At 44.0% G+C, this 16,778-nt stretch overlaps 1 protein-coding gene across 8 annotated transcripts; it reads left to right on the forward strand.

Annotated features, from left to right (window-relative positions):
• Nucleotides 1-6: 6 nt before the first annotated feature.
• On the forward strand, nucleotides 7-16,437 carry ccdc142 (coiled-coil domain containing 142). Of its 8 annotated transcripts, none has more exons than XM_024283456.1 (18): nucleotides 13-141; nucleotides 680-745; nucleotides 1,262-1,302; nucleotides 1,973-2,051; nucleotides 2,293-2,537; nucleotides 2,628-2,852; nucleotides 3,866-4,941; nucleotides 6,079-6,350; nucleotides 6,423-6,509; nucleotides 7,329-7,511; nucleotides 7,662-7,828; nucleotides 8,368-8,499; nucleotides 8,785-8,899; nucleotides 12,941-13,118; nucleotides 13,386-13,496; nucleotides 15,426-15,526; nucleotides 15,728-15,893; nucleotides 16,278-16,437. In XM_024283456.1, exons 1-18 carry the CDS (start codon nucleotides 129-131, stop codon nucleotides 16,384-16,386), a joined length of 3,366 nt encoding a protein of 1,121 aa, XP_024139224.1. In that variant the 5' UTR covers nucleotides 13-128; the 3' UTR covers nucleotides 16,387-16,437. The 8 variants fall into 8 exon arrangements, with proteins under 8 accessions (XP_024139231.1, XP_024139224.1, XP_024139228.1 ...); XM_024283457.1 differs by having other exon boundaries at nucleotides 90-218; XM_024283458.1 differs by having other exon boundaries at nucleotides 141-196.
• Nucleotides 16,438-16,778: the final 341 nt, after the last annotated feature.

Here is a 16,778-nt window from a genome sequence, read left to right on the forward strand (position 1 = left end):
GCTAATGGCGGATTAAAGAGTGCTGTTGGACCCGAGCCGTACCGGTCCGTGTGACCCACAGGAGGAGTACACGAAGGAGGCAGAGTCGGCGTGGGGACGACCCCGAACCCGCTGTGCTTTGGTCCAACATGGCTCCAGACGGTACCGACGCCGGACCCGCTGTCGAACCCTGATTAAGAAGTCCACGCATGCGCCCGTGGGTCCTGTTGCATGCGAGGGTCTGTATATCGCTCATTTTTTAAAAGTTCGGATTTATTCAGAGTGGTTTGACCCGGAAGTAACCGAACCACTTCCATGGATAAATCCCAGTGGAGCGTGTCCCACTCTTTAAAAGAGAACCCCGGACTCGGTACCGAACATTATGGGTCAAAAGAGATGCATTTATCAGTTTTAACTCAACCTTTGATGCTGCCGCCTAAGCATGACGTCACGACGTAGCTGGTCAGATGGACGAGAATGTAATGTAATCCGCATCTTTGCATGAAAAAACAACTTGTTCCATGTTTGATTTGTTATTCACTAAAATTAATATCTTAGAGATTTTTTAAATGGCTTTTTTGCCTTGTGTCAATAAAGTTTTAGTCATTTAAGGGTGCACACTGCTTTGATGGGACCGATCCAGGAGGCAGTGTTCATGAGGTTCTGGGTTCCATCTGAAACCTCTCTGCTCCGATCACAGTTCTGATGCAACCTGGGATGAACCGCAGCGACCCGGATGTCCAGAAAGAGTCCAGACCCACAGCAGGTGAGGGACATGACCCCCCTGGTACTGGTTCACATTTAGAAGCTGCTGGGACAGTCCATCTGTGTTCTGTGTTGATTTACATCAATTATGATCCAGTTGTGCTCCAGGACAAACCATATTTCTGGTCCGATTGTCCAGCTCGGTTCTGTTTGGTCTTCCAGTGTGTGAGGATCGGGATGATAGACAACTGACTGGTTCTGGTTCCACCAAAAAGACCACAATGGGTCGCAAATTTGAGAAATCAACTGATCTGGTCTCCAGCCAGAACCACTGGTACTAACTCAGAATGTGGGCCTCCACAGTGGCTGATTTAGATCAGTGAACCGCTCACTGGAACCTGGGTTGAACCTGAGCTGGTGTTCTGCTCCAGCTGAGGAAAAGGTCTCTTTTGGACCTGGTTCCACTCCAGTTTTGAGCACAGTCCTTTCACTCTTTAGTCATGCTGTTTTTGAGGATCAGAACCAGCCTTCATGTTTCTGTGACCCGACTAACTCTGAGGGTTGTTGTTTCCTTTAGATGGGCAGAACTCTGAAGGAACGGGTCCACCACAGGAACAGGTCAGAACAATGATGATCTTCACCATTGCAGATTAGTTGTTAAGGTGACCGACTGACCACAAGCAGAAAACAGATTTTGTTTATGGAATTATTTTATCCTCAAATTTCTCTCTTTTTTTTTGGCTGTTGCAAAAAACAAGTTCCTGGACATAGAAAGGGGAAATTGTAACTCAAATTTCACCTGGAACATTTTATTGTACTTTTCAAAAGGAATGCATCAAATCATTTCTTTTTTGACGTACTGTAGGTAATTCCTTTATCATCACTGCTCTTACAGTCAGATACGGCTGTTGGTGAGGACAAATGTATGGGCACTCGTAACACAGTTGTAGACCGCTGGTGGTGTTCAAATGAAAGGTGTTCCATGCGTGCAATCTGGCTGCTCTTTCTGTTAGCCTACAAACCGATCCCAGCTCCCCATCAGAGAAGAAAACAGTTATGTGCCAATCACAAGAACAAGTTTGGGCACTCCTGCACTATGGGCCCAGACACCCCAAAAGTCTGCAGCACCAGTACCAGTACATGTAACTAAGGCATTGCTAGTAACACTATTCTCCTGGAGAGGCAGTGATTCAAAGAGTAGCTGCAGGTCTCATCTGGAGTTCTTAACGTCACCAGAGTCCCCCTGACAGAAGCTCAGAATGTAAAATGCTGTTTCTGTGAATTCCAGAACCGGACCTGTGACACAGAACTGTGTGTGCTGAGGACCTGCAGCTTATGCGCGCTGACAGAAGATCTGAGCCCAGCAGGTAGGACTCAGTATGTGAGCAAAGCTGAAGCGGGCCGCTTCCTCAGGTGTTTTTTTAGGATGGATGGGGCTCTGGCAGATTAAATCTAAAGCTGTTGTTCTCATTGGTCAACACAGACGTACCATTACCATCCGTCTGTTCCATTCTGACGTCAGCTTCACTGCGTCAGTCTGGATCAAGAAAACGTTTCACCATAATGAACATGTTGTCTCTCCTTTGTCCTTGGTGTGGACCTGTGCAGGCAGGAGGTCCCAGAGCTCGCTGTGCCGCTCTCTGCAGAGAGCCGAGCTGCTGCTCAGAAACACCTTCAGTCCCAGTCTGAAGTGGCTGCTCCACGACCCCAGCCAGGACGAGGAGGAGAACTTCATTCTGGCGCATAATCTGGTGTCGCGCTCGTCGGTGCGCCTCCAACGCCTGCAGCTCACTCTGCTGACTTTAGCTCCACAGTGGCAGCTGGTGGGCGGAGCTCAGATGGGACCTCCTCAGGTGAGGCTTCTGGAAACGTTGGGGATTTCTACTTTTAAAATGAACTGAACTGAATGTGCGAGAAGACACCACAATCATGTCCTCACACAGGCCTGTGGAAGGAGACCTTCAAGTGAAGGAGTTGTGTTCCACCTGCTGCCCTCCTGCCACCTCCCAGACCGGTACAGCGCACTCTGGAAGCTTCTGGAGCAGCGAGAACTGCTGCTGTTCGTCCACGAATACACCAGGAGGCTTCGCCTGATGACAGCTTACACCTCCAGAGTGCAGCATCTGCTGGAACACCAGAGCCAGGAGCGGAACCTCTCTCCAAACCGGGTACAGCCTCTCTAATATGTTTGTGACATGAGCATGAGGAGTCTTAATGATGTGTTTCAGATTGAAAAAAAACAGCTGAATCAATGATCAGGATGTCTGGAAGAACAGAGCAACAGTTTAACTGAGAGCTCTGCTTTCCGGGTGCTGAATTGGGCACCCACAGAGGTGGATGGAGGAGGATCTGAAGGAATGGGAGCATGTGGAAATTTGGAGAAGATTTGAAAGGATAAACATTTACTGAACATTCTAAACTAAATTTTAAAGATTTAAAACCATAATTTTTTAACACAATTATGAACTAGATATATAGCATTATCTGCAATAATGCTAGTGCAAAAGCTGTAAGCTGAATTTGGCTGTTGAAGAGGCTAGTGCTGAAAGCTGAAAACGCTGAAGTAAATGGCTAAAAACGCTGAAGCTGATAGCCAGCTAAAATATTAGTTCAATGCTAAATTAGCCTAAAAAAACAACAAAAAAAGAACTTAGGTTTGCCTAAACAGTTAGCATGTAGCCGAAAAAATAGCTAAACTATAGCTTAAAAAACAGAAAAAAAGCCTAAATTAGCTAAAATAAATAGCATTTAAATATTAGCTAAACTAAAATAGCTACACAAGGGCAGGCAGCAAGCAATCAGAGGTAAAGCAGGGTCAGAAACAGAAGATCAGGTCCAGGTAGAAACTCTCTGTAATGCTTCACACTGAGTCAGGCTCTGGGTAGTGCTTAAGTGTCCGGTGGATGATTGACAAATGAGAGACAGCTGAGAAGCATCTAGGAACTGTGCGCTGGGGTTGCTGGGAGATGTTGTGGAGTCAGTACCCTGGAGATGGCTCCTGCCGACGAACAGAAGAGGAGACAGAGTGATGACTCCTGAAAAGTACTTTGAACAGAGACTCTCTTTATTTAAAGCACATAACAGCCTCAAACATCAAATCATGACATTCTGGGTCTTTTAGACTGTTTTGTTCTTTGTGGTTAAAATTCATTTACTCTCAACACTTTCTTCTTTACTCCAGAACTTCCCGGACTCTGCTCCCTCCTGGGTTGGACTTTGCTCTCTGAGTCAGGAGCTGCGGGTCCACCTCAGCCACTGGGCCTGTCTGTCCTCCAGGGTCCAGTCGAGTTACTGTCTGAGACGGGCCATGGCCCGGCACAGCAGGATGCTGCAGGCTGTCAGGGAGAGCTTGGACCTCCTGGGTCTACAGGTTCTGGTTCTGATGGAGCGGTATATCCATGCTCTTCTTTGTACTGTTGCTGGGTCGGGCTTTGTACCGGAAGAGGTTCTGGAGGACGTTTTAAGAGGGATTGAGCTGTACAACCTGGCAGTGGAAGAGCACAGTGTGCAGCACAGCGCCCTCCTCCGGTGGACAGTGGTACTGCAGCAGGCCCATTATTCCTCACCCTTCGCAAGTCCTCCACACACGAGAAGGTCCTGGCCCGGCCCGGTTCCAGTCGAGCGACTGCTGACTATCATGGCTGCGTATCACGCAGACGGAGCAGCTGAACAGTTACACCACTGGATCTCTCAGCAGAACTGTCCGGTTCAGACGGTTCTGTCTGAAAAATGTGCCAATCTGGGACCCCGGGTCTGCTGTGGTGTCAGTGCTCAGACACGCAAGTGGACCTGGAAGCAGCTCCAGAACTCTTTCATCATCAGTCCTTCAACTCCAGTCAGGGAACCCCGCTCCGGAAGCCTCCATGATGGTGAAGCTCAGGGTTCTATTGTGGAAAATCACGGTTCTGTTTGGCCCACATGCACTTCTTTCCAGCCTGGAGAGGAGTGTGCAATCCAGAATGGTTCTGATCTGACCCGAGTGGATTCAGATCTACATTTAGAGCGTCCATCCGCTCAGCTTCTGTGCCAGGTTCTGCTGTCTTCGTCTGACCTGCTCCCCCCACCACTGCCTCACGGACCCCCAGCAGCAGAACCAAAGGAGCAGGTTCTAGTTGCGCCGGGTGAGTCCAACTGCAGGTCCGAGTTGGAGAGTACAGATAAAGATAAAAGAAGCGAAGATCTACAGAGGAGAAGAGGGCAAAACCACGGTGTGGAAGAAACTGGACCGGATCGAACCGAACGGGACCCAACAAACAGGTATGGTTCCGGGTTAGCAACTTATTTCTGCAAAAAATCCTGGTGGAAATGAGCTCACACCTAGTTAGCTGCAGTTCTGTTGACTCTACCTCCAAAGTAACAGCTCCTGGTTCTCCATGATGGTTCTTTGACGGGCCAGACTGAAGAACCACCTGGAGGTGGGGGCGGGGCTACTTCTCTAAAGAAGAGGATCAGAATCTGAAGAAATGAACTTGACTTGACTACATCTGTTTTCATGGTTGTCCTTGGAGACTCTGACTGAGTCTTCTCTATAGTGCTGCAACAAACGATTATTTTAATAGTCGACTAATCATCGATTTTTTTTCCGATTAGTTGACTAATCGGGTCATGCACAAACTGGATGTAAAACACACATCTTAACCATCATTAGCTTTAAACTAACTAAAAACTAGATATGTAGCATTACCTGTGATAATGCTAGTGTGAATGCTGTAAGATGAATTTGACCACTGATGATGCTAGTATTGATAGCAGAAGATGCTAAAATTGATAGCTCAAATCACTTAAGATAATAGCTGAAAACACTGAAGCTGATAGCCTGCTAAAATATTAGTTAAATGCCAAATTAGCCTGAACAACTGAAAAAAGACTAAGTTAGCCAAAACATCCAGCATGCAGTTGAAATATTAGCTAAACTCCAAAATACCTTTAAAAAAAAAAAGCCGAAATTAGCCAAAACGGTTAGCATGCAGCTGAAATATTTGATAAACTCCAAATTAGCCTAAAAAATAAATGCCAAAATAGTCCAAAAAGCTAGCAGAATGGTATTATAACTTTCCACTTCACTACACTCTGACTCCATATATTATAAATTAATGACTAATCGACGATTAAATTATTTGTTGACTATTTTAATAGTCGATTAGTCGACTAATTGTGGCAGCCCTAAAGTGGAATTCAGAACAAGTCTGAGGTATAAGACTCACATTCTCAGCCTGAGAGCTGCTTAGTCTTCCTTCCGTTCAGCTCTGAGATCAGGACTTCCCAATCCTGCTCCTTCAGATCTACCATCCCACCTGTTTTACAGTTCTCTCTTCACTGCTTTCCTATGATTTGCTGACTCAGGTGTCTCCTTATTCTGAGACCACCTCCTTCTGTGGGCTCTGATCTCCACAGAGATGAGCGTGAGGAGAATATGGAGAGCAGAGGAGTGAGGGGGCGGGGCGGCGCTCGCTGGCCTCACTCAGTTCAGTGGTTGGACCTCAGTGGGCCTCTGCGCCTCGCTGAGCTGCTGGGTCGCTATCGCTCCCTGCTGTGGACGTTCTGCAGGAGATCCCTCTGGCTGAAGCTTCACGTACCAGAAGGTGCCCCTGAGGGCAGCTTTAACCTCTACGATGACCTCACCACCTTTGTGGTCTTGGACAGGATCTGCGAGGCTGCCCACACAGGTCTGCGCATCCCTCCGGTGGTGAGATCAGGAGGTGGTTCCGCTCAATAACGTCCGGTTCTGTGTCTTGAAGGTCTGCTTCCAGATGAGTATCAGGCCCTGCTGGAGGAGCTAGGTCTGCACGTGAAAGTCCTCTGTGCTCACGCTCACTGGGACCACGGTCAGTGCGGCATATTCACGCTCACCTCATCAAACGTCTCTGCTGGCTCCAGTTTCTGAATATAGATGGGTTGGGGGTGGAAACCAACGACTGTAAGAGAACTGGACTGAGCGAGGGGGTTGGCACCCATAGAAAAATAATTTCTGGTTTTAGCGAAATGAAGTCAACTCAGTCACCATTTTTTAGCAATATGGATTCCACCATGTTGGAACCAGAAATCATCAGTAGGCAGTGATTGGTCCAAGTGGATCTGAGTCTAGTTTCTATGGCAACCACTTTCACCAACCAGGAGTGAACATATTAGAAGCCGACACCCCTACCACTTGAGTGGGCTACACGACATCTGGGAATCAAATGTTTTGAAGATTTCACGTCAGACCACATACTTTTACTGAGGCATCTGATTGGTCCGTTTATAAACTTGTGATTTATAATATATAATAAAAAGAGGATTATCAAGAACATGTTAAAAATGTATCGGATCAGGAATTATTATTCTGGAAAACAGAATGACTGAGTAACAGCTGTTTATTTCTCTATAGAAGTCTATGGGATTTTGTCTTCTTGGAACCAGCAGGTACTTCCTGTTTGGAATGCCATGGGGGAGGGGTCTCTCAGTCCAATTCTCATGTACAGTCAATGGAATAACTCAACTCACCTCTCATTAAAGTTCCTCTGAAATTGAGGTTCAGTCCAATAGAACCACCCAGCAGATGTTTCCGTCCATAGTCTTAGTTTACAAACACTTCATCACAAGCTCCTGGAAGGTTCCTGGTCCAGTTCTGGTACCGTCTGACTCTGCTTTCTGTATGTTTTCAGGGGTGTGCAGAACCTTATGTTCTTCTCTCAGAGATAAGTGTGTTCCACACGAGAGCAACAGCGGTGGAGCGCCTTCGTCTGAGGACCGGCAGAACCTGTCACTGACCATGGAGAGCTTCCTGCTGCTGCCCCCCTCCCTGCTGTGGTCTTTGCCCTGCCCCCCGTCCGGCCTTCAGGTGTCAGGTAAACCACATGGTCCAGATCAGTGGTGCAGGTACAGCTTATAGGGACTAGAACCAAAACCCAACTAGATTGGTTCAAGATGTACTTTTGACGGAGAGAAGAACTTCTCCATTCTTCTTCTGCATCTTTAATTGCCCCTTTCCTCCACAGGAGGGGGTGACCTCACCCCCCACAGGACAGAGCTGCAGAGCCGGACGGTTGCCATGGTTCTGGCTTCAGTGCAGCTCTCCACTGTCTGGGTTGTGTCCAAGGCCTTCCAGTTCCTGTCCTCCTGGAGCCTCAACAAGTTTCTGCTCATCACACAAGGAGACTTGGAGGTGGGTTTGTAGCTATAGGTCATGTGTCAAAGTCAAGGCCCGATAGTTCTATCCGGCCATCGAGATCATTTTATTTTATTGTTATTAATGGCCTGATGTTATCTCTCAATTCTAACTTGTATCATTTTGACAGAATATATTTTTATGGAAAGTAAAATGTTGAAAGTTATTTAATGTTTAAGTTAATTTATTCTGGAATAATATTCCTGCCTTTTTATTATTCATAATTATGTTAAAATGTTATGGATTTTACATTTTAAAAATTGGCATTCTGCTAGCTTTTTGGACTATTTTGGCATTTACTAAGATTTTTAGGCCATTTTAAGAGTTTAGCTAATTAAATAGTTAATACTTTTAATTTTGTTTAAATGTTACGTTGACATCTACCCAGTTAAATGGACAATTCATTAAAAAAAAATTGTCTAAATTTTCTCCCCGTCATTCTCATTCTTCAGCACCGTGTCGGCTCATCACAAGCTCTCCTTTTACAGTCAGGTCCCCTCTGAGGCCTGAGGTGGTGTTGTTTCTCATCTCTGTAGATGCTGATGGAGTCGGTTGAGGAGATGCTGCAGCGGTTGCTGCGTCTGGATGTCGACCGTCAGCCCTTCCTGTGTGGTCGTCAGCTCCGACAGCAGCTGCTAGCTCTGAAGGAGGCGGCGTCTGAGCTGCAGGTGAGCTGTCGCATAGACCCTGAAGGTCAACAAGTCTTTGTTTAAGCTCCGCCCTGTGAAAAAGTCAAACCACGAGTAGGAAGCAGTGCCAGCATTTAAAGTAAACTAGTCACTAAGTTATCTGGACCCTTCTAAAGTTTACCTCTCAGGACTGAATCTCTACATCCAGATCCGATCAGCTGTCTCAATTCTGGATCCACCATGTTAGGGGTAAACTAGTCTGAAGGAGGTTTTCTGGAATGTTCCTGCAGAAACTCTGAGGTGTTTTTCTGGCTCTTTCAACAGGTCTTCTCCTCTCTGGTGCTCAAGACGTTCTCTGTAGCCTGCAAGCAGATGTCAGGGGAGATCTTTGAGCAGACTATGCCCTCTGCTGGACACTGGAGACCGAGCAAGCTCACAGGTAATACCTGGACACACCTGGACCAATGCTGTTCAGATCAGAACACCATCAATGTTATCTGCTCCTCATGAAGCAGGAATTTGATGAATCAGGGCCTCTGATTTGGTGATGTATGGATTTGGTGTATCTGATGAACATAGTCACAGCAATGAGCCTGTATTTGTTTTTCATATACCAACAAATGAGGACCACTCTCCTCACATAGTAATGAACCAAACCTTTTTGACCCCAAATCACAACATTTGCACCACTTTGAGTTTTTGCACTAACCCTTTTCCAACTGTAGGTGTCCTATGTGTGCTAGTAAACATTAGAAAAAGAAGATGAAGAAGAAACCTCTCCCTGTTCATCCAGTGGAAACAACATGCAATAAACCAGCAACCTTTAACAGTAAAAGAGCCATTCGGGCTCGATTTCTGCTGACCAAAACCTAGAAGGAGCCGCATAGTCTTACTATACCCTTTAAGACATTTGGATTTGGACGACCTTCTTATTTTTAATAATAAGTCTAATTTTTGTGGTGAAGAAAAGCAAAAAAAAAAAAAGAAACCTAGCATCTCTCAAAATGTGATTTATTCATTTTTTCTTTTTTTTACGTTTGGCAGAAGCTCAAATTACTTATTTTCAAAAATAAAAGATGATCTGTGCCAAACAGGATCATTTTAGTGCAGCTAGTAACCAATGTTGTGCACCATAAGATAATATGTGCTTTTAACTCATAAAAGATCAAAGTTTTTTTACATATAAAATCTGTTCATTCTGGAGGTAGAGTTGATCAAACAAGACGTCTTCAGGTCAACAGGATGTAAAAACCTACATAGTTTATCATCTATGTGAACCTCAGACATCAATTTATACATTTAACTAATCTAAATTTAATAAATGATAATTAAGTAATCCTTACTTTAAAAAAATGCTATTTTATTTTTCTTTTGTTTTTTTCGTTTTTTGTTCTTTTTCTCTTCTTTGTCCTCAGCAGTCTTAAATAGCTGGGTTTTGTTATTTTAGTTTGTGGGCTTTGTTTATTTGTTTTCTTTAGGTAGTTTCGGTTAGGGGGAGCTGCTGACTCTGACAGTCGGCATGTCCGGGTCAGCAGTCTCCATGACTGATTTTATGTTTGGCCAAAGAGCCACATGTGGATCTGGAGCTGCAGGTTGGAGACCTCTGTACTAAACGCTAGTTCCAGAATGTTAATAAAGTTTATTGATTGATTGAACTTCAACTGCCTGGTGTGTACATAGCATTAAAGGGTAACCAAACAGGGAAGACTCCACCCTCTGAGCAAACTGGTGGTCATGACAGTTCCAGCAGCTTTCCCTGCTGAAATTTGAAAATCCAGTCCCAGGGGAGGGGCTTTGGGGCAGGAATGTTATTACTGGAGCTGCAGATCATGATGTGGGACTTCTGAAATGATGTGGGTCTAAAATGGTTTGACCAATCACAAAATTCAAATGTGATACCTCAATTCAACCTGTAGGGGGCAAAACACAGGTGGATTTTGACAATATTTTCAAGTTTATTGAATTTCCCAAAAATGACCAACAGACAGCACCTTTAAAGCCCCATTTATAGAGATCAACGGACAGAAAAAGTTGATTTAGGGTTTGCTGAACCTTTAAAGCCCCACTCTGATCATCTTCAGATCTATTGTTTAATAGTTCCCAGTGGTCTTATAGTTATGAAAATCCTGTTGTTTTCTAGGACATAGTTTCTGCAGGGCAGCAGGAGTTTATCATCAAGCTATTTCCAAATCGAAATTTGACCAGCATTCAAGAACGCGTGTTTAGCCCCAAGTGTTCCCACTGGACAAGCAGAACGCACGTTACAGAGGCCGGTGTGAACATAACTTTAGAAATTCGCCTCAGGTTCTTCACCTGTACTATTGACCAGAACTAACCCCGCCCCCTTTCCCTGTTTTGAGAACATGTGAAAAACACTATTCTCATTGCAGTTGGTCTTTAACTGCTTGTGAGGACATGTTTGGGCCTGACAGATCAAGGACAGACAAATCCACAGTCTGCTGATTCAGAGGAACCTCCACCTCCCTCACTGAGTGGTTCTACTGGAGTTTCTTCCATTTACCTTTTCTCTCCACTGTCACCATTTGTTTGTTCAAAAAACTCTTCTGTTCCTCACCTAAATGAATTATCCAGTTAAAATAATCTGGGTTTATTGGAATAATCGGGACTGAATTGGGTTAAAACATTGCTTTTAGTTTTCTGGATTAAGAGAACATTAGTCGTCTGGATCTGCCCTTCATGACTCAACTGAAATGAATTTAACTGAACATTCCTGGTGTTTGTTAAACCAGTTCATGACTTTGGTTTTACTTTTACATTCAGTAATTTACAGAAACCTTTATCCATGGTCGCTTAAAAATGAGCTACTTAACCATGTATCATGGCTTCAGAGTCCAGTTCTAGGTCAGCATTTATCTAAATGACTGGAGAGAGGCAGGGTTGAATAGTCCAATACACAGCTGAACAGAACCGGGGTCCAGAGGTCAGGATTCCTCTTCATAACGGGTCCACAAATTTATTGAAGTAACTTTTTTTTCTAGAAAATTTCAAATCTAATTTTAGACTGTGTGTACAATGAAAATGAAACAAGTCTGCTGTTTTGATCATCTTGATTCCATTGTGCCAAGCTCGGATATCTTTCTCCAAACCGTACAGTTTGCGTCGGAAGGATTTCCACCAACCACGAGCTTATGGCCCCTTCAGCTGATTATTTTGGTTCGGTCGAGGGTGTTCGCCCTTGGCTTGGGAGTTCCTGATTAGATATGATTGTTTAGGCCAGGGGTGCCCAAACGCTTTCACTCAAACAGCCAAAATCTTAATGGGATTCTGGTCCTGGGGCCAAATACAATATTTTTTTTGGGTGTCATTAAATAAAAGGAGAAAATAAAGAATATGGTTTAATTTTTTTTATTTTATTTTGTATTCATAAAGGTAACACATGTTAGCAAGAATAAAAGTAAGGAACATCTGCTGTTGAAACCTTTAACAAGCCTCAGTGACCACTTTAACTGAAAAACAAGAACAAGCTTAAACAAACTTTCTTTCATTGAAAACAAAAGTATATTACAGCCATAGAGTTTTGGAACTCCATAGAGCAAGGGTGTAAAACTCAATCTCACGGGGACAAAATCCAAAATAACATTTTAAGTCGCAGGCTAAACAGGATAAACATTTATTGAACAAATAATTTTTTTAAACTATGGTATAAAAAACATATTTTTTTAACGTTACTATGAATAAAAACAGGCAGGAATATTATTCTAGAATAAATCAACTTAAACCTTAAATAATTTTCAATATTTTACTCTCCATAAAAATATATTTTGTCAAAATTATACAAGTTAGAAATAAGAGCAAGATAACATCGGGTCATTAATAACAATAGAATAAAATGATCTGGAGGGTAATGGAGCTAAATTGGGGCCGATATTATTTGAAACCCCAATAAAACAAATTGAAAAGAATATTAGTGTTTGGTCAAAAAAATGTAAAATGTCCAAAACCTTCTTGGTTTTCTAATATAAACTTAAAAAAAACTTGGAAAAAAAAAACTTTTCAAATTAAAATAAAATAATCAAATATAATTTATAATAAGATAATTATGTTTATTTTAGAACACCAGAAAGATTGTGACATTCACATTTTTTTTTCCAACTTGTTTTATTTGGGTTTAAGTAATATTGGCCCCAACTTGGCTCCGTAGAGGGCCGGATTCGGCCCCCGGGCCTTGACTTTGGTTCAGGCGCAGGCAGCCTGCTGAATGTCCAGGTGCTGCTTTGTGGTGGAATAATTTACTAATTTGGTGAATTTTTGTGTTTTTGTCCTCCAAGTCGAGCCATAATTCCCTCCAAAATGGTTTCCAACTTCTCAAGATTTAACCACTTAGTTCAGTGTAAGACAATTGAATGCTCTTTAAGGTCTTTCTTTAGTTCAGTTAAATTCAAGACTGCTGAAGGATCCCAGCCGGTCTGCATAATGACTGTTCTCTGTGGTAACTGAGCTCGTCTCTGTTGGTCCACAGGATTTCCCAGCAACCCCAGCACGTATGCCGCTCTGGCAAGTCGGACTGTGATTGGTCAAGTTCTAGAGGGCGTGGCACAGCTTCCCGACGACGCCCAGGTCAGGGCGCTCAGCGTCACCATGACGGCGTTCATGGAGGCGTGGATGGAGCACATCCTGAAAGAGCGCATCAAGTTCAGGTAAAGTTGATGTTAACCTGCTGTTTGAAGTGTGAGATCCACCAGGAATTATGGGATACACTCGTGTCCCATGCTAAAGAATGTCCATTGGAATTCTGACTGATCAATGTTCTGATCACGATGGCTGAAGTAGGACAAATCCAGCAGACTGGATGAAAGATTCCTGTTCCTTCTGTTTCCAGACTTGTTAGACAAGATGATCTCAAACAAAGTAATGGATGCAGGTCTTCAGTGGCCTCTGAACCCTGACTTGTGCTCTGTCCTCAGTGTGCAGGGGGCTCTGCAGCTGAAGCGGGACTTTGACTCCGTTCGACACATGATCCAGTCAGAGTGCTATGGTCTGTCTGCAGAGCTCCTCCAGAGGCTGCTCAGCCTCAGGTGAGTCCAAGACGGTGTTTGACCCGGCAAGTTCTGGCAGAACCAGCATGCATCGCAGCACCTCTCTGTCCCGCTTCAATAGATGGACTTTATTTCTCCCACAAGGAGAAACTCAATGAACCAATGTCTGCAGGTCAAAGGTTGCATGTTTTTGCTTTTGTGACCAGTTTTCCCACGACTGTGAGGTGTTTTTTTGTTTTTCTGTTGTGGGTGTGGTCAGCCAAACAGACCAGCATGTAGAGGAGCATCCCAGACGGTCTGTTGTACAGACATATGGTTCTGTAGGCAGATTTCAGGTCAGCATTTGGATCTTCTAGAGCAGGGCTCTGCAACCTGAAGCCTCATGTGGCTCTTCTGTCCCTCCATTGTGGCTCTCTGGTTAAAGAAAATTCAAATGAAAAAAAGTAAAATCATAAAGAAAACATTCAGAAAAGTCAAACTTTATTTAACTCATTCAAACCACAGAAGCACAGTACGTCTCACTCCACTACACTACCCATAATGCTCCAACAATCCATCAAGTGGTGAGATTTTTGTATTTTGACAGATGCTGGAGCGCCGCTTACCATAACAAATCAATCAGTGATCAATAAGGATAACCAGCATTCTGACTTAAGTGTGCCAGATTATAAAGAGGATTTGTTGAAAAATTCATGGATTTTGAAAAAGAAGTTCAGATTTACACATTTCTGACTAAGATGCACCAGTAATAGCAAAACAAATTTTGCTTATTTTGTTTTTTAAAACCGGACGGACATTACACTACCTACTACTAGATGTGCTGCATTGAGATGACTTTATACGAAACAGCACACGTGTCAAAGTCAAGGCCCGGGGGCCGGATCCGGCCCTCCAGATCATTATTTTTTATTTGAATTAATGGCCTGATGTTATCTTGTGCTCATTTCTAACTTGTATAATTTTGACAGAATATATTTTTATGGAGAGTAAAATATTGAATGTTATTTAAGTTTTATGTTGATTTATTCTGGAATAATATTTTTGCCTCTTTATTATTCAGAATTATGTTAAAAAGTTACAGTTTTAAAGTTTTAAAAATTGGCATTCTGCTAGCTTTTTGGACTATTTTGGCATTTACTAAGATTTTGCTGTTTTGGAGTTTAGCTAATATTTCAGTTACATGCTAGCTGTTTTGGCTAACCTAAGTTTATTATTATTTTAGTTTTTTAGGTTAATTTGGCATTTAGCTAATATTTTAGCTGGCTATCAATTTCAGCATCTTCAGCAGCCAAATTCAGCTTACAGTATTCAGATTATAATTATTACAGATAATGGTATATATCTAATTCATAATTATGTTTAAAACTATCTTTTTAAAACCGTAACCTTTGAGTGTTCGATAAATATTTAACCTGTTTGGCCCGTTACCTAAGGTGTGTTTTGGATTTTTCCCCCGTGTGATTGAGTTTAACACCACTGTGGAACTGGGTGTTTTTTACTTTGAAAGAGTCTGTCAAAAAGTACAAATAATTTCATATTTAGATAAAAAATATTGTATTCTTTTTTTATTTATGGCAAAAAACCCTGAACAGATCATTTAAATTCATCCTAATGGTACCAATAACATAAACTAATCTTTTTTTTGGTTTCTAAAGGCCGCAGTCAGACTTTGTGACCTTGTAGTCGGTAAGAAATCCACCAGAAAGAGTCTGAAAGAGGTTGTAGAGCCCTGCTCCGCTGTGATCTCTCTGTTGATCTGGGTTTTGATGGTGCCATGGTCCAAAGACTACACGTCACTGTAAAGCACAGTAAAGCTACAAACATCAGTCACATGTGTGAAAATGCAGAACAAAAAGCGGATCTCTGAGAGTTCAGGGATCAGAAAACAGGTGAACAGAACTGCAAGAGTAGCCTTTGTGTTTTTTTTTCCTGCTGGGACTTAGGCGAGCCTCTCACATGTGTCTGCAGGGTCTTCCAGCAGGTGGACTCGGTGGTGCTGTGTCTGCTGCAGCAGCCGCAGGACAAGGCCTCACTGAAGAGCAGCTCCTGGGGGCCCCTCGCCCGCTGCTGTGAGTGTCACACCAGCCTGTCACCAGCTTGCAAAACAGTCAACAACTTTAAAATCCCAGGCTTCACTGCCCTACGTTTTCTAACTAACCTGCCATGGAAGGTTCTTACTGGCTAAACATAACCAGCAGATGAGATCGGAGGATGCCGGGCCTCGAGGCCTGGAGTCCGAGACCCGTGCTCTAACGGCGCCGTCTCCGCAGGTCCAACCAGCAGCAGGGACAGCATCGATGCCGCGGCAGCCGGACACATCACCAACCTCGGCTTCCTGGACGGCGAGGAGCCGAACCACTCTGACACCTCGGTTCTGAACTCTGACCTGCTCGCAGTGGATCCACCCTCCCCGGCAGAACCTTATCTGGCACCCAGGTACGTGTCAGTTTGTGGGAAAAACAGAACCGGTTCTGCTTAGCAGCAAACTAAGAACAAGTGGAGGAAAAAACATTGAACAAACATGAGGACTAAGGGGTCAAGACCTGCAGGACTGGACTCAAGCTCCGGGTCTCTGCCTCCACCTTCTGAACGGCAGCTCACTGCTGTATGAGTCAGAACCGCAGCTCAGTCAGAAAATTGTTCCCGGCAGAGCATCATCTGAAGCAGTTTCTCAAACAGTAGACGCTGATTTAAAATGCTGAGCAGGTTCTGTTTCATCCAGAACCAGAACCGTCTGTTAGAAACGTGGTTCTGCCTGGCCAGTCAGGCTCGAGTTTAGAGATGGTTGTAACCATGGTGATGTCTTCACTCTGCCCTCAGCATGGTCCTGGGTCCGGCTCAGCAGGACTGGTTGGACCTGAGGATCCAGAGCGGCGCTCGCCGTTGGAGGCTGCCAGGACTGCAGTGTCTATCCAAAACCGGGCTGTGACCCGGCGCTCCGACCCAACTGTTTATGTAAATAAAAATCTTAGTGATGACACAGCATGACTCGTGAAGTTTTGGGGAGGTGGCAAATCTGAACATAGAACCAGCAACCTGACCAGACGGGTCCACTGCAGTTTAGGTTCTAATTGGACTACATGAACTGGTTCTGTTGGGATTCTGAGTTTGAGCAGGAAGTGGTTTTCACATCATTTTCACGTTCTTGCCACAGTCGCAGATTTAATAAGAAGCCAGCAGGAAACTACCAGGCTCCTTTAGTGGGGAGGAGCTGCAGTGACGGGTTCAGAACCTTGACAGCTCTGTAAAAGTCCATGAAGACCAGCCCTGGTTCATGTGGTGGTTCTGGTCGTAGAGATGTTTCAGCGCTCTTGTCAGACT

Source organism: Oryzias melastigma, linkage group LG10, assembly GCF_002922805.2.
Source record: "Oryzias melastigma strain HK-1 linkage group LG10, ASM292280v2, whole genome shotgun sequence".
Taxonomy (NCBI): domain Eukaryota; kingdom Metazoa; phylum Chordata; class Actinopteri; order Beloniformes; family Adrianichthyidae; genus Oryzias; species Oryzias melastigma.